This window comes from Trichoplusia ni, chromosome 3, assembly GCF_003590095.1.
Source record: "Trichoplusia ni isolate ovarian cell line Hi5 chromosome 3, tn1, whole genome shotgun sequence".
NCBI classification, from domain to species: Eukaryota; Metazoa; Arthropoda; class Insecta; order Lepidoptera; family Noctuidae; genus Trichoplusia; species Trichoplusia ni.
Window position 1 is genome coordinate 11,081,105 of NC_039480.1, and position 19,264 is coordinate 11,100,368.

A 19,264-nucleotide genomic window follows, 5' to 3' on the forward strand; every position below is an offset into this window, starting at 1 on the left:
AAACATAAAATAAAACTTCTTTTCTACGATCATGCACAAATTATTATAAAAAGAGTTTTTGGTTTTGACCCTGTTTATGTCACTGTCACAAAATAAGGCAATAATGTACTGCAGAAAATTATTTTCCGAAGGCTTTGTTATTGTTTAATAGAAACATTGTGTTTGGGACATACGGGTTGATAATGCTGATAATGCAATGCTGAAGAAATTCATTATAGGCTTGTTTCCAATCTTAAGATGGTCGAAACGTTACCATGCCCAAAGTGCGATTGGAGATTTGATAGCCGGTATAACTATCGCGCTCACATTGATACCACAGTCTATGGCATATGCAGCGCTTGCCGGACTTAAACCTCAGGTGCAGTGAACATAAATGTACACAAATTAAAATATTTTAACATTCACACGGGTGATAAAATAATCGGTGGAGAAATGGAGAATTACACCAAAGTTTCTTTTTCAGTATGGGCTGTACGCCTCATTTATGGCACCTTTTATATACGCTTTCATGGGAACATGCCCGCAGATAAGCATGGGGCCCTCGGCGCTGTTGTCACTCCTCACATTTACCTACACTCATGGGACCAACGCCGATTTTGGAATATTTCTAGCTTTTTTTTCCGGTTGCTTCCAACTAATAGCTGGTATTTTACGAATCGGTATGTAATTTCTTATTACATTTACGTAAAGTCATTTTTTGAATATCGACTTATGTATTGACAAATTGTGTTTGTTCTAGGTTCACTGGTTGACTTTATATCAGCGCCAGTGGTATCTGGTTTCACATCAGCTGCAGCCTTTACCATAGCATCTTCACAAGTCAAAGGCTTGCTCGGGCTCAAGTATTCGGCTGGTACTTTCGTCAGAACTTGGAGCAGCTTCTTCGAACACGTGCACAAAATACGAATGTACGATAGCCTGCTTAGTGTAGGGTGCTGCATTACGCTAGTTATATTGAAAGTACGTATTAACCACATTAATTTGAACCATTTTTGATCACATTTGATGGAATCAGTGCTTGTTGTAGGGAATCACAGATTCACTTGTTTACCGAAGGAATAGCTTAGCGCACAAAATTTAAATGCCATTGAAACCGGAATACAAAGCAAACATTGCTTCGTGAACCACGAATACGAATAACTAGCCTAGTAGACAACATCACATTAAATTTATTTATTGTATTCAAGAAATTAATAAGTGTAGTGATCGCGGGTGCAATGCAATCGTAGTCGAATTTAATATAAGCCTCCCCTAAATTACGCCACAACAACTGGTCCTCCGCCTTCCACATCCAGTCGGCGCATCATATACAGCTTTTGCCGATTCGTTGTCTCCACTCCAGGAATCCATACATATTATAGATTAAGGGCCAAGGATTGCACGAATTCATAAACTCTGTCATTTCCTTACAGGAATTGGACAACACTATACAAATACAAATGTCATTTATTCCTCTCAAAAAGGTTTAGATACAAATTACAATAATAAATGTACAGCCTATAATAAAAAAACCTTTATGACAGCTGGAGTCCGCACTAGGTTCAAGACCTGTATGATGGATCTTCAGGCTCTCTGCCTCAAACTGTATATTCATATTAGCTGGCTTATAAATAATTACTGCAAAAAGTATGAAATGGTACAAAATTTATATTGGTTTAAATGTATGTTTTATATTTCAGGCTTGTAAAGAGATTAAATTTAACAGGCTGGGACGCGATGAAAGGGGCCTGAAAAGAGCTGAGACGGTAAATGGAATGCTGTGGTTTATCGGTGTGTCCAGAAATGCAACAGTAGTGACTGTGGCTACTGTCACAGCGTTTATAGTGCATAAAGATGATCATAACCCGTTAATTCTAACTGGTACGTTATTTTGGAACCGCAGATTTTCACTGTTCGTGCTAGCAAAAGTAAAACATTACGAGAGAATATGATTTGAGGTATTAATTGAGCTATGCACCGGAGGGCCCGCCGTTCTTATCTACGCCAAATAAAACTAGGAGTGTGTATTCTAACCCATATTTGACAAAGTCAAGTAACGTCTTGTCATTATAGGTATAATAACACCCGGCCTGCCTGAGGTACGTCATCCGCCATTCCACACAACCGTTGGCAACACAACCTTCACAACTACTAAAATGTTGAAACACATCGGGCCCGGTCTTGGTATTGTACCTGCTGTTGGCATTCTGGCGAACATCGCCATTGCTAAGGCTTTTTGTAAGTAACCTATCTGCTATTTATGCTAGCAAGTTTCATCACTCATCCATTTTTGCAAAAAAAAAACAAATAGCCTGCTTGAGACATGCTCTCAAGAATTGTTTTGAAGTTTAATGCGCTCTCAACATCAATTCACCACAGTTTGAGGCTCATAGGTTTTGATAGTTTTATTACTTTAACTGTTTTGATTAGTTTAAGATAGTAAAACCTTCGTTACGTGTATCTATATAGAGCTGCCTAAATAATTGGATTATAAGCGTATTGATAATCTTAAAGTTTTAATTAAACGAATTTAAAGTTACACATTTAATTATGATGATAAACAGTGATATCAGCACTTGAAACTGCCTTAATATGAAGTTTAACGAAGTTTTTCGATATAATTCCAGCTCAAGGGCAAAAAGTGGATGCTACACAAGAAATCATTGCATTGGGTGTGTGCAACATTGTCAGCTCATACTTCCAGTCTATGTTGGTAAATGGATCTTTTTCAAGAAGTGCTGTGAGCAACGCTTCAGGAGTCAAAACACCTGGATCGGGAATCTATACAGGTATTCATTTCACACTCATTCATTTCACAGGGATATGTAGCGACGTCAGCTGAATTCTGAAATTTTTCAAGAAGAAGAGTGGCCTTTATCAGACAGACATTTAACTCACTTATAAGTAAGTAGTACCTAGTAAAAAGAGCTAAGCGCTTTAATATCATTAAACTATATAAAATTACATATTTAGATAATCACGCCGAAAAGTTGCGGCTAAACAAACTGATCAACAGATATTATATCAAAAAAATCTGCCCGGATTCACTTTTCCACGTGGAAGAAGTCGCGACTAGTATGACCTACCTGACACTTATAAATAAATAATGAGGCTTTCCATTGGTAACATGAAGAAACTCGGTTCAGTTGATTAGGTATTAGAATAGAAAAAAAGTATAATTTGTTTGGAACATTATTGTGGATATTCCCAGAATATTCGAGTTTCCTATAACAAATAAACAACAGCTCAAGTCTATTTTTCGCTTTACCCGTGGACATTGCATTTCTCCGTGACAATTTGCCATCTGTTAACATAATGTTTTGACGATTGTAGGCAGGACCACTTGTCACTCCGATGGAGCTTTTCCGTGTTTGGTGGCCTCTCGAGACAGCCTTAAGTGCAGCAGTAAACTTTAATTTCCTGAAAACATCTTATAGATGGACTCTATATTTCATTTGCGCTTCGGTTTTAGAATGAAGTGGTTGACGAAATTTTCTCGGAATTCCGTCAACTGCTCAAAAAGGTTTGCTTAGGAGAAGTTGTTGCTATTGTCTTTGTTGGTGTTTTGTCATCGAAGCTTTGTTTGCAGGATTGTAAAGATTTGTTTTGAGGATTGCTTTGGCCGTAAATTCTATTGTTTTACAAATTATCTTTAGAACTGCATGGTCAAGTAGTTAGGTCATCTCGCCAAAGCCACTGCCCAGGACGTATCGTAAATACGACCATATGTGTGTTCCAAGAACGCATGTCCCAAGGCTGGGTGGTTTTGTATGTGTGACTTGTACGAGTATGTTTGTGAAACCTGTGCTATAAGGATAAAACTTCGTGTATTCGACTAATATGTACTTTAACATGTCGTATCTAAATGCTGGGGCACGATAATAAAAGATCGATAGGTTTTTATGTTTTATAGGATTTAGAATGTACGGTGTTTATTTGTAATATACATTCTATATACACTTGCTATATTAGGTAACGAAATACTCTGAACTGACTGAACTGATATCTAAAAATCTTTCCATATAAAGCTACAATCTTTGGGCACGTCATACGATTGACTTTGTTGCGCTATTTGAACTAAGATAACTTTTTAAAGCAGCTCAAATGATAATAATCACGGAACGTAACAGAGCACTTTTATAAGCAATTTTTCAGCTCCTTCCGTCGTCGTTTCTTACAACGATAGCAGTCGGTATATCTTTACCATTTTACATCACTCTGGATTTCATTTTTAGCTTTTATTTTTTGCATCATTGTTTCAATTTCGGATTTGTAGAAACAATTTGTATGCAAAATTATAATACTAGTCATGAAGCGTGTACGTAGGTACCCACTGCATATATTTTTATGACGTGAGTTCATTTTCTCACTAAAAAAGGAAGAACCTATAGGGTATTTAACCCCCAATAGCCTATATGCACGTTTTTAAAGGTCAATGTAACACCTTAACAGCGCTGATATTGAGCCGCCCTTCACGTTGTATTAACCGTCTATCTATTACATAAGTCATGCGACACCGTCTGACTTTTATTTCATAGTACTTGAAGGACATTCGTTTCTTTGAATTTCGATTAATAATATTCATTTATTACTTCAGGGTTTTCTAAACACACAATCCATTGTTTGTGAAAACCTGTTGCGACTGAAAGTTCCGTGCAATGCAAAAAGAATAAAGTCGTATTTGCGTAATATGACGGTACTAATACCAATATGTCATTATAGCGGCAATAGAAAGGAATCATCTGTGAAAATTACAACTTTCATTCCATCACGGTTCATGAAATTCTGCCTGTTGACAGACGGACGGACAGCGGAGCCTTAATTATAGGGTCGCTTTTTATCCTTTGGTTATAGAAGCCTAAAATATAGCAACAAATTAGCGGTATTATAGGGGGACGAGGGATATTTCAGCCAAGGAGTCTATCACCTAGTTCTGAATTATTAGATTGCATATAAATAGAATTTCTCTCGAGGCCTCTACATCTTGGAACTGTCTCCCCGAGTAAGCTTTCAAAAAGGAGCGATTGTCTTCCTATAAAGTGATCCCGTAAATTTTAAGAAATAAATATCAAAATAAATTATTAAGGATTTCAAGATATACGAGTACATATGTATTTCGGTTTAAAAATATTTCAACCAAACAAACATCAATGTTACACTGCAACTAACGCGGAAAGTCCTTTCGTTTTATATTTAGTCGCCGTGAACCAGCTTAAAGCAACGTTCAACTCAACGTTTAAAACTTTTGCGCGTCGACGTGATAGAACGTTATATCATGAGTCAAATTTTAAAGCAGTATTTTAGTACACAAGTTGAAGTATTTGGACCGTTTTGCTAAAATAGTTTTTTTGGTGTCACATACTGAGTGATACAATATTTACTTTGTTGACGTCTATAGGAACCATTTTGTAATTGATATTTATTGAGCTTATTAGTTGGTCATTGTTGTCATTGGGTAATTAGTACAGATATAAAACCTGACAACTTACTTAAATCTCGTATTATACCTAAAGCCACAAAACTAGCATCAGTTTTTTCAATCGAGTGTCAATAGAAATTTCAAAACCTAAATTTTAAATAAAACATAAAATACCTAGCTTCAGTTATTTACTTAGTAACAAAATAATTTAGAAAATCTCGGTTTAATTTAACTGGAATGCCAACGTTTCGACGTTATTATCTTTATTAGTAGAACGGATTCATTTGCATTAAATACTTAACAAACATAAAATATGTTTTCGGTCTTCACTAGATATGCAAATAAGGAGTTCGGCCAATGAAAATACAGGAAGCGGTAAATGTCGACCCTTTTAAACCAACCTATATGTATTCCTATAGTAAATTTAATTTTGGAATGGTCAATTTTAAATAGGTTCTTATGGACGCATACTAATAGCGTAAAAATAACATTATTTATTAAATTAACTAAAACACTTTATTGTACTTTTTTGTAGAACAATTTTGTTTAAACTGAGCCTTTGTTGCACGTGGTATATTGTTTTAGTCACCAGTTAGGACAACTAAAACAATTTTTTGAAACGGTTTTGCAATTCCACGAAAAGCCTTAGGTCAGCTATTAGTGTTTACGTGTATGTATTTTGGTATACTGACAAAACGCAGATTTTTCTAAAAACTGTTTTAAAAAGGACGTCAAAAAATAATTGGAGAAGTTTAATATTTTTAAGATATTAAAATTACCAATAATAATACTTTTGAATATAAAACATAAGAGTATTTCATTTGGATGAAAGATTAACAAAAATAATACATTCAAGAGCGTCATTTATTTCATTAATTTGTACCAAAACTCTTTTGCGTAAAGAATTTGTGTTTGTATTTTTCATTATATTGATTCGAAATCGATATTCTACGATTTCGAATATCGAACATCTGGCTCCGCCTCCGAGGTCAAACGTCGTGTGTCGCATTATGTCATCCTGCAAACTTGGTCTGTTTCGACTTTACATTATTCAGGGTCTTCCCAATGAATATTTACTCGCCCCAATTGAATCTCAATAGAGTTTTGTTAGTCCGACATTAACATTGCGGTTTGGATTACTTGGAAAATCAGAGTAATCCAACTTTGGGAAACAGTTTGTTTTAGTTCAACGTGCGTTGAGGTTTTTAAAGATGAATATTGACACTTAAAATACAGTAAGGAAACGCATCGGCATTTTTGGAAAAACTTAAAATATTTTCAGTAAGGTCTTTGTAGAAAAAGGAAGATACAGTATATATTATTCTGTTTAATTTAAAAGCTTACGAAACCATAATTGAAGCTATGAACAAAAAATGGATTTAGTAAATTATAATAATGTGCGAAAAAATTGTTTCCAATTAAAAAGAAACTTAATTTAATTTACTACGTTTCATTTAGTTAACTTAGCTTAAAGATTTGAAAATCCTTAGAAGCTAGTCGATTTGTAAATGTACCACAGAAGTGATTTGCCGACATTCTTATGTTTAAGACGTACTAAATCTTTTAATTTAAGGATTAGTATCAGCCGAAAAGGGGTGTTTGAAGTAAGACAAATGTAAATCCAGCTACATAAATCATTTTTACCATGTGCGACAACATCGTAGAGGAGTTATGTAGTGGGTACTTCATAAATCTAAAAGTTTGCATCGTAGTTTACTGTCACAGCCAAGTTTCCGTGGTTTTACAATTTCAAATATACGTCTGTAATATCAGGAGCCCCCTTTATATGTCTGTCAGGTGGATTTGTGGCTCCATTGTGTTGAATGCACTCACCTTTTGGGCGATTTATGCCAATACTTATGATTTTATTTTTTGGCTCTTCTTTAGTCAGGTGGATAGTGTTTGAGATTTATGCGAGAAGTATTCTTGCATATTTTGAGATAATTTTGAAGAAATAAGTATATAGCAAATGATTGTACTGTAAAATTGTAAATTATAAAATAAAGATAGATTAAGTTTTAGGCAATTATGACCTAACATAAAATTTTGAAGAACATTTTACATAAATACATTTCTTTTGCGTTTATCTAGTAAACGTTTTCGCAACTTTTAGTGCCTCAGGTAAGCATAATACACTACTTTTTCGGGTAAGTCAGAAAAAAAATTGGTTATTGGATGCAAAAAATTGGTGTATCCAAGTATTATTTCTTCGATAAATATTTATGTCTATCTCTTTTAATATCAATAAACGCAACTACAGCTCGTAAAACTATCTGATTATGATAATAGAATCTATTATTAGAATCATTTGCATGTAGAGTAGACACCGAACTAACAATGTTACATTATTTCTCGTACACTGTCACATCTCTTGATTGTAATTGTAATAATGGCGGCGCAATTAACGTTCGCTTTAATCTCTGTATAGATCTCGTATTAATTGGGCGGACTATACAGGTGTGATGAAATAGGGACGACCGTATTTACTACCCTTGAATTATTTATCTTAATTGTATCAGCTTTTTGTCGTCTAGAAATAATCTTCTTGTTCCGCGTTGATGGTGTGTCGTAAATTACGGCCGCCCTGTAGATTGTCTGGATGAAACTTTGTAGCTGTCGTCGTTGAAAGGATTTCCCAATCAAGGTAGGAGGGACAGATGCTCAGGTTTTTGCGGACGTTATATGAATACAAATAAAGCATGTCATCTAAAAATACATTCTTAGTACATACTTATACACATTTGTCTTTTTTTGTAATTTATTTGTCTTATCGCTTATCGGCTGAAAGGCATTTCTGAAAGAAATAAGCAGTACCTTTGTACGCATCTTTCGTATTGTGTGTCACTTAAAATTGGTTATATATGTACAGAAATAAATAATATGCGTACCTAACGCAATTGTCCACCTTTCAAGAGATATTAATCTATTATTAGTGTTCAAGCACTTTACTCAAATACTTCCTATGTAAGCAACTCAGTACTTGAAGCAACTTGAAATGAATAAATAAATCTTGATGTTGCGAAATTCTAGGAAATGCACGTGCTCCTACTCTCTGATATATCCTGTAGAAGTTCTCTTTATGGTTAAAAGATGTAATAACTCACGTCGACTTCTTGGCTCGTGGGACTGCCTTAAATATTATGTCATTGCTCTCAAAGGATTTATGTAAACGGTACATGACATGGTTTTTTTACGAAATTTTATGTCTATAATTAGTATTTTGCTGATAAGTTATTTTCGGCTTATATTTTAGGCGTTTTATAAATACATATAACTCCTCCTTTAGTTTTCTTTTATTGTCATTTGCATACCCACTTAATTGAGACGTAATATTGTTGATATCTAACTTAACATCGCTTACTTAATTGTTTCTTGAGGGATGTACCATCCACCTTATTGTGGGTCTGTACATTTGCCCGTTAGTCAACAGGCTGTATCTTCTGATCTGTGATAACGAGCTAATAAAAATCTTCAATCTTCACAGATCATGAATTTGTGTTGCCACTATGACAAAATAACTGAAAATAAAGATCAAGTTAAAATAAATGGATTTTATCGTCGTATTTTTTACGGAATCGTCTCGAGTACGCCTCGTTCCTGACCGGTTATTTATTTGTCCTGCAGGTTTATTGGTGGTGTTAACCCTACTGTTACTAACACCCTACTTCTACTTCATACCAAGGGCCGCGTTGTCTTCGGTCATCGTGTGCGCAGTGCTGCAAATGGTGGATGTCAAAATACTAAAGACATTGTGGAAGATAAGTAGTAAATATTATTTTTTTAAACTACTCCCACGGTTATATTTCTTAACCCTTGGGTGTTTTTACAAACATCAAAGTTGGTTCAGCAGAATAAGCTTTCGTGGATCACATAAACGCTTGACTTACACAGGGATCCAACCCGCGACACGTCTAGTTCAGTGGGTTTGGGACACCAACCACTCGGTTATCTATGAAGTCCAAATTGACTTGAATTAGACTAAAATTTAAATCTGTCAGATTAACTCAACATATATTTTTAGTTAGATACCCCATTACTGCTTTAGTGCGTAACTCTAAAGCAGAGTCTAAAGACAGCGTTTACCATCAAGTGTACTTAAATACCTCAAAAGTAACACAATTATATAGAGTGGATACGACTGTATTGTATTTCAGCATTAACTGTTTTCACCGTAAGTGCCTAAGAACACTCTGAATAATCTGAATGGCATGAAATTCAAATATTTATCTACTATGTTATTCCATTAAATTCCATTTTCGTATTCACTTAAATACTTAAACGACCTCTTGTGATCTCACCAAGATTATAATGTTATTCCACTCGGCGGTAGTCGACAAAGTTTGACTTACTAAGTTAGTCATTCTGTTATCTGACTCTTCGTACTTTTGGAGAGGGAACAACATGCGACACGAAATTCCTTGAATAGAATATACTGTGTAAATATAAATTGTTTATTCTATCCGTATTGGTAAAGGTCCTATTGCCAGTATTCAATGTTGAATTTGTAGCGAAACGATAAGGTGAAGCATGACCCTCATCACAATATTATTTAGGGATTTTACCTGTGGATGGACGACGTTACTGAATATCTGTCATGACGTCAAATAATATCATTTAAACCTGAAAAATAAGAAAAGTAAAAGTATAGCTACGTAACCGTAAAACTATAACTTTGTGAGCTGTAGGGCATGAAAATTAATTAAGTTTAAAAACGAAACTTTTAACAAGCGACATTTGTTGTGAATTTAATTGGGAAAATCACCTAACGCTAGGATTATATAATCTATGGCCTGATACAGTTTCAATTTTTTTTTTGTGAATCACCCTATAGTTACCTACAGCAGGCCAGATATATTATACTTGCAATGAATAGGAACTGCTGAAATTTACATTAACAATATTTTTGCGATTAAATTATTTAAATAGTTTTTTTACAGTTTTTCGCGATTACACAATAGGAATTTGTAAACAAGACACGAATTTCACTAAAGAATCTTACCGTTTCTGATACAATTAAGTTCATTAAGGTCCCGTCACACAAGTTTTTAATATAGGGGTATGCTTCGTCGTCACGCCTACAGGCTTAAACTGTTTTAATTAAAACGAGAACCCAAATGAATAGGCTTATGTGCTACGATAAAATTATTTTTGCATAATGTGAGTACGCTTATTACAGAACTTTATACTTTTGGCGTCAATCATAATCATTGTAATTCAGTAGGCGTTTTGGTTTGTGTCTATTTAATATTTACTTGATTGAGCTGTAAGTAAAACGTTTAGTTTCAGTGTCTGATGTTTTTTTATGTACTTGAAAACACGTTATTTTTCATTCTTAGGACTGGACATCATTCCACTAATGAGCACGTTTCTAAGTGCCCTTTTTATGGGGGTAGAGTTTGGATTGATCTGTGGAGTTTGCGTCGATGGCCTTTTGCTGCTCTACTATCACTCTCGCCCACCGCTGGACATTCAATATGTTGATGTAAGTATATAGTTTAATATCAACTCACAGTTTGACTAATACGGCTCTCCTTTATGTCAAATGTACTATTTTCTGTTGGGAAAATACAAGGGTAGTAAAACCATGTCATTATTTTGTGTGTAGTTGTCAAATGAACAAGAATGAAAATAAAAATAAAATGTGTGAATCGTTTGTATGATATAATTTTTGCGTAAAGGTTAAAATCTATGAAAACTATACATATCCAAATCGGTTGACAATGGGAAATCGAAAGGAACACTTACTCCCTCGACACAAATTCAAACAAATAAATACATAAATCGTTTGAACTTGTAACTTGGTGTGTCAAGACATGTAAGCACAAATGTACAAGTGCAACTCGACAAAACTTGGAATAAAATTCTGTCAAATGCGATTCAAGCACGCATACTGAAAGTTTCCTGCCACCTACTTCTTGTATTACCGGTGGCGCGCTTTATGACTTATTCAACAGACTTAAAAGGAAATTATGTGCTAATGTATGTGTTTGTTGTGCAGAAGAATAAAAAGAATATTAATGTGGTTTGTTTAACTTTAATGTCTTATACTCTGACTTTTAATAAAGTAATTAGCACATTTTTTAATGTATGCGCCTTAAACAGAACAATTTATTTCTTGACAAATACTTTTTAAATTTGAAAGTTAATAATAATGCGAAATTGTTATCGGCTACCTGACATTACTTTCTATATGAATAACCTGCATATACACCGTGATTTTTTAGTCGTCTTACAAAAGAAGCCCAGTTCATGTATCCAATGACTAGAACACGATCATGATAAAAAAAATGGTGTTTATGAGATTTGAATAAATTTAAAATGCAATTTTTATTTAATATTATGATGCAATTCGTAGTATTTTAGAAACAGCACTGTTGCGAGCGCGGTCCGAGCCTTGTAACAATGGTGAGGGCGCGGGCGTTTTTATCATTTTTAACAGGATGTTTCAGATTTCTTATGTTTCATTTTTCTTTATAACCTATTATCTTTGTTGAAGATAAAAAAATAATAATCGCGCCTAGGGGTATTTTATGTCGGTTACATGAACTGGGCTACTTTTGTAAGACGACTAAAAAAACACCGTGTATATTGATTACTAGCTGTTGCCCGCGACTTCGTCCCGTGGGTAGAAGATATATGCTTTATGGTTTGGAGATCTCCCGTGGCGCTGGTTGTTCTCAACCTCTCTGCTGGGCATTGGAACTGCTGCTGTCTGTATCATGACTCTTCCTCTGTTGCCACATCGTTCTGCAACTGCTATTTACTATTATTTATTTACTTCTTTAAATTGAATATAAAATTAAATGTAATACTTCCTTGTACGTAATACTTCCTTGCACTAATTGAATATTATTATGAAATTGTTATTGTTATTGTCAGTACCAATATTTTAATTTGTTAGGGTGTAGTTTTAATTGAATTTAAGCGCTTTATGTTTATATATTTAATTCATTGAATATCAGATTGTGTATTATGCCTTAGGATTTAATTTATAACTTTAAACTTACCACTTTATTTACAGTCACCAACATATGCACTTGTTCGGTCCTACATCGATCCCACACTGCCTTATACATATATCCACTTAAAACAAATCCATCCAATAACGCACCACATAAACACATACACTATCAAAGCTTTTTTATGGTATAATAATCGCTAATCCACATTACTCAATAATTTATAATAACAAGCGCCGCCATCTTACTCATTTGATTGCATCACCAGACCATAAATTAAATTTGGCATGACAACTCATGTTATGACAGATAAGTGGTACAGATAAAAAAAAAAATTGATAATTTAGTAAATATTTTGGATTTAGAATGTCACCACTGTTTATTTATTTATTTTTTTTACACTACAAACATTTTAATTTTATAATTAGTGTGTATATAATTATATTCCAGCTTTTTCTTATTTTTATTAATTAGTGATGTCACCGTTAGCCGGCTATAGCCGTTATACGTCAGCATCGGCTGGTGCTGCAAATCAGCGCTGGGGCTGTGACTTGTGTAGGGTCTCAGCATTATGCTGAGCATCGGCCGTTTTGTGTTAATATGACGCATATTTTCCCCCTTTTATTTTCTAATTTAATTTATTTGTTTTTGTGTGTATGCGTCACTTTTTTAGCACAAATAAATATATTTTCTTTCTTTCTTTCTTTCTTTCATATACGTTATGATTTATATCTGCCCTGTTTTTTTCACATTTTCCATTGTATCTTCGCTCCTATTAGGCGCAGCGTGATGGTTAATAGCCTAAAGCCTTCCTCGATGGATGGTCTACTCAACACAAAAAAAAAAATCAATTTGGACTAGTAGTTCCTGAGATTAGCGCGTTCAAACAAACAAGCTCTTCAGCTTTATATATTAGTATAGAAGTATAGATTGACATATAGGTATATATATCGGTATATTGTATATAGATATATATGTATGTACCTAGCTGTGTTGTTATAATAAAACCCATAAAATATTTCGTTAACAGAATGGGGTTCTCCCCAGTCACTACGCGATCCACCCGATCGGCGGAATTCACTTCGCCGGCGCCGAAAACATGACAACCAAACTGTCACATCTAATACATACAGATACATTGTCTGATGACGAAGAATATACACCAAGGGATAAAATACTCGTGGTTTACTGTGATGTGTTGTACAGAGTTGATTACACGTTTTTACAGGTAAGTTTGTTCTCTTTCATTTTTTTTTTTCGCACTAACACGTAGAACAAACGTGAAAGCTAAGCGTGGCTAAACCCACTGAGGGCCGCCCTCAGTGGGTTTAGTGTTATGACCTCAACCAGTTGACTATCCAGTGCTAAATAATGTTTAATTTGTGTACACTTCTCAATACTCTACATTTTTTATGCACTCCACGTGTAAAAAAGCTGTTACTTTTCTCTATTTCTATTTCTCTAGCTGTCGTGTTGGTAGCTTGTATAACGGCAACTTACGGTGCGGAGTATCTATTATCTGTGAACATTACACCTATCTAGCTATCACAGTTCTTGAGATACAGTCTGGTGACAAACGAACAAACAGTGGTGCCCCACTAAAAGGGTACTGTTTTATACTTTGGGTACACAGCCTTAAAAATACCTACAATAGAACGTACCCAACACCTTTTTGAAGTCGGTTTAAAAACCGCATGTATTCCAAAGTACCCTTTCAGTGTATGTTTAACAATACATGTTAGGTGTAACGATCGCATAATGTTTAGTGACGGGTCACTTGGTCGAGGCGTGTTAGCGTCATTTAGCTGTTCATTACTGCTAAATAGCTAGCTGATGTTTCGCTAATAAAGTGCCTAATGTATTTTGAACAAAATATTGTACCTTTCAAATCATTTGATGTAGTTACTACAATTTTATGCCTTATATGTGTTATGATTATTTATAATTTAGTTATTTTCTTCTCTCCTACTCTGTTTCTCATTTTCAGACGTCATCCCATCATTTTATATAGACGGTTCTCTTTTGAAATCCAATTATTGGCTTAATTATCCTATTGAAATGAAACTACTTTTACGGATTTTATCGCGGTTTAATTTTAGATTTTAGTTCCCGACGTTTCGAAACCTTTGCAGGTATCATGGTCACGGGCAGACTAAAATAGCGTTCGTCTTGACAGTATATGTTGCTCGTCACAACTTCAGCAGTCTGCGATTCTTGCGAATGCTGTATAAACAGCCGCGTCATATTGTGACACACCCTAATGAGTACACGAGCAACATTCCACAGACAAATAAGAAAACAATGTAATTTCATTAACAATGAGTTTACTTTAAATTAAATTTCTTTTATTCAAGAACAATCTACTTCCGCGTCGTCTAATAAGGGTCGAAAAGCAAATTATGACAATTGTTAATATTCCTGTTTATTCTTAATTAATGTGTGGCCTGCGGTTATTGCCTGTTGATTGAATTAAGAAACTCATTTTATCGTTAGAGTGTGCTTCAATATCCACAATCTAATTGAGGACTTAGGGAGTTTACAAATGGTATGAGAAGATGTTAATATCACTTCCGCGTCTTCTGGGTATAATTAAATTTATGCCCAGAATTAGTAAGTTTAACAATTCTTATTTAGTCTTTTTGGTTAAACATACTTTAAAATGTTCTTATTATAAGTTTTATGCTAGTAAAATCTGCGGTTAAAGTTATTATTGTGAAATTCTATGTGAAAACCAGCAATACATTGAAATTATGTAGAAGTAGATGATAATCTAGTGGTAAGATAGCAGAACTGCAATTCAAAGGTCTTGAGTTCGACCTCAAGTACCTCACCGTGTTATGAATTTAGAAATAAATATATGACCTTCCATGTTTCGAAAGGCACAACAAATTTGGGTTCTGAGCCTGATCTCGCCCCGGTTATGTCAATTGTCCTGCCATTGGCCTAGTCAAACGCAACTAGCTTGTGACACTAGCCGCCACGGTAGAAATTGGTCCGAACATTGTTATTTAATAAACCTATCTCTTTTCTTTTCTAAGGATGTTGACGCTTGGGTAGCTTTTCAGTTTGGGGTGATTGTTGGACATTTTACACCTAGTCAACATAGTTCGGTTCGGCTATTTGATCGTTTTAAGGTTTGCAAATAATATTATGTGCCAATCTTAACATTTTTCATATTCCATATTTTTGATATTCTCATATTCCAGTTTTCTAAGGAAACCATTTCTGATTTGCTAGTGAAAGTGAAGAAAAGTGGGAATACACGACAAATAAGTCTGTTTATAGACTGTCTTGTAAGTCGATCTAAGTCTGAATTCTAGGAACAAGGTACTATAGCATATTAGCAACAACTCGAAGGCTTTTAGATTCTACGAACAGAACTAAGGACTTGCGATTTAGTTATTTATTGTTTTTTGTAAATAACTGAGTTAGTTTGGGTAAGATTAACGTATTACTGCTATTAGAATTTCAGTTGAAACATATATAGAGAAATAACATTTGATGGATTTTTTTAATAAAAATGCAAACCCATTAAGGTATGTAGGTATAAAGTTGAAGCAAAATTATGTGGCATGAATATTAACGCAACTTTAATTAAAATGATTGGTAAATGATAAAATTATAACAAAGAGTAACTTATTGCCCTTTACAAAATACATTCATTAAAGTCTGAATCTGAATGAAGGGACACAGGAGCCCATAGAAGGTAATAACTTGTAAAGTGTGTAATATCTTTAGATACAGTTAGCATAATTTTAATTATATATTTACCAACAATTATTCCATCATTGTGAATTTTGATTGACATATGTAAAATACACAGCCATAATATAATATATTACGCTTATTTATTTGTATGATGTAGACACATATAACCTACCGGAAATGTGCTTGCAATGTCTAACCGATCACCAAATTTTGCGTCACTTACGAAACGTTTATATTTTCGCATTGTTAAATTATTCGAAAGTCCTATGTTTGTTTCGGGCTCGTATATTTGTGCATGTGAGGTTCACGTATGTTAACGCACCCACGATTAACGTGAAATATGTAGGGAGACCTACAATTAAGGTTCTTTTTGGACGCGTAAACAAAATTACTCTTCTCAACTCTGAATTTTACTGAGTCCGTATTTTTCTGTAACATTTCCAGAATTGCAGTAACTTTGTATAAGGAAAATATTACTATAAATGTAGTTAACTGAAACAACATTATAAATCTTAGTCAACTAAACAAGGGTGTATAAAATTAGCATCAATTTAATATTCCATCGACCTCAAACCGCAACGTCAAATCACATGCAATGTTGATGTGGCAACCGCAACCCCAGTTAAAACCGGCAATAGGCGCGCAACTTGCAACAAATATAATTAATATTAATTGTAAACAACTCGAACAGTATTGTTTATCCTTTAGGCGTTAAATCTGTTTTGTTTACGGTGGTCCTCAATGTGATTCAATTTCGGGCTCAAGTCAATATTGCAATAGGTCAACGGTTATAGTCGCTTTAAAAAATATCCGTGATTTAATTTTGTTTTTCCTGTAAATCATTTCGTTGTTCCGACAGCAGGCGCAGATTTTAAAATTAATTATCAATAAGTTAATTACTTAAGCTCTCACAATAACCTAGGACTATGTCGTTAAATTGTCCCATCAGGCAGTTATTTATATCTGGGTAGGATTCAATTAAAATAGCAGGTTTTTCAATTAAAATTGTTATTTTAATCCTATCTATTATGTACTCATATTAAAATGAAACACGTTTCAAGGGCTCTTTAATCATAACAAAACGAAAACCATTATGAAAATCTTTAAAGTTCAAATGAGAAACATTTTTCTTTATATCTTTTCAAGACTTAGACTCCTATTCATAAAGGGTAAAAGCATTGAATATTCAACACAATAAGCTGGTCCTGGGGAAAACCAATTATAGCGTTTTATATGTTAATGTTTTCACAACGTTTGATTACATGGAGGTTTTATTCAGTAAACCATTAACTTGGATTATGAAGATAGACAACGTTAGGTATTCTGTTAACATAATCAGAGCATTACATTAACTATTTATATTATAAAAAAATACACCGCATAATGCATTAAATGTTTGAGATAGTACATTTGCGAATGAAAGGAAAACATCGTGCAAGTTTAAATATGTAGTTGGATCAAAGAGAGTTTTCTCAGTAAATTAAGTGATCAGAAGTGTTTTGAGTATGTCTGTATTTAAAATATATTCATACTTTACCGATTTAATATTTAAAAACTATATGATTAATTAATTAATCCTTTTTTTGATAGTATACACTTTGTACTTGGTACTTTAAAAACTATCCAGGGCATAGGCATGGGCGGCATCTCAAGAGATGATGTTAGATCCTCAATGCGTTTCACTTTTGTGTCAGTTTTGCCAGGAGCCTTTGTCTGTAATGTAAACATACGTACTCCTTGCACTGCATTATTAAATATGATTAATTTTCCCACGTTTTTATAAACTCACTTTCTTGTGTATTTGTTTGTTTGTATATTTTGTTTGTTTGTCGTTCCGGTTGAATTTTTGCAACTCAATTTGAGGCACTTCCCGATAAGCTAGCGGGCTAAAATTTTCAGGGTAGCTTCAAACCTAATGGCAATGCAATTTACAACTATAAAAACGACCGATTTTGATAAATTTTAATTTAAAATTGTGGGTTTTAAGATGTTTTAAATATAATAATTATTATTGAATAAAAACATATTTAAACGTAGGTATAATGCTTTGTTACAGAGTATGCAAATGTTCGTAGTAAATTGGTCGCAGGTCGGTCGTGTGATATGGGTCGATGTGAATGACACAATCAAACAACAGTTAGAACTCATGCTCAAAGATGCCATATTCTGTGCTAAGAAGGACCTGGGATCATATATGAGTGAGTTGTGTTTAATTTATGGCCTGTTGGTCTAGTACTTAGTGGCTCTGGATTCATCGGCACCGGACGTCGTGGGTTCGATACCCACCCTGGTTATATGTTTTTGTGATAAGCTCGGGAATTTTACAAAGAACAGTCGTATTCAATTGTGTAGATAGTATCTATCCCCTAACATTAACAAAATAATTTAAAATTAAATAGTTTCAGTTTACAATGGCAAAAAAAAAATCTGTCTGATGTATTTTAATCTTGAGAAACTTGTCAGCGCAATGTCCACAAAGCAGATAAATGGAATCAGTACAAAATAAATTTGCATGAAATATAGTAAATCACAATGCTGCCGTGCCATACATTAAACTCTTTAACCCAATAATCATAACTCATTATTTTGCAGTTGAACGTGACATTGATAGTACGGTATGGTTTATTAAGCATTATTGGAATCACGCCAATCGGTGGTTTAATATGCAATCACAATAATTCGTTTGACAGACAAATTATTTTGATTGCATTCGTAAAGTATGGGGACGTTCATTTTCAATTTGCCTTGATTGTTTCAGTCACAAGCGTCGAGTCACCGCCTCTCGAATCACCAGTAGAGTCGGATGTATAAGGTAACGGTGCTGTTTTGTGTGTAATTGTATGCCTTAGGACTAGTTGATGCAAATATTATTTTTAAGAGAAGGTTGTTACTATTGTTGATACCTAAGTTCTCCAATACACGCACTGTTTGAAGACTTACCCAATGATTATCAGACCTATTGGAAGTATAAGGTATATAAAAACCTAATAGATGCCGCTTTGAAGAGATGTTATGCGCAACAAACACAGCTTTTGTTACGAGGCTATACATATGTAATATAAATGCTTAAGGTATTTGTGAAATTTGATTCAGGCCTGAACGTTTATATAATGTTTTTTTTGGAACTTCAGGAGTACTACGTATTATGCCACAAATTATCAATTATGTACTATCTACTATGCCTTGATATTTTTTTGAT

At 34.1% G+C, this 19,264-nt stretch overlaps 1 protein-coding gene across 1 annotated transcript; it reads left to right on the top strand.

Moving 5' to 3' along the window:
• Positions 1 to 1,615: 1,615 nt before the first annotated feature.
• LOC113491910 (sodium-independent sulfate anion transporter-like) lies at positions 1,616 to 19,264 on the top strand. Its single transcript, XM_026869127.1, has 8 exons — positions 1,616 to 1,860; positions 2,053 to 2,217; positions 2,607 to 2,768; positions 9,023 to 9,163; positions 10,735 to 10,880; positions 13,388 to 13,585; positions 18,122 to 18,263; positions 18,824 to 19,264. Exons 1-8 carry the CDS (start codon positions 1,629 to 1,631, stop codon positions 18,874 to 18,876), a joined length of 1,239 nt encoding a protein of 412 aa, XP_026724928.1. The 5' UTR covers positions 1,616 to 1,628; the 3' UTR covers positions 18,877 to 19,264.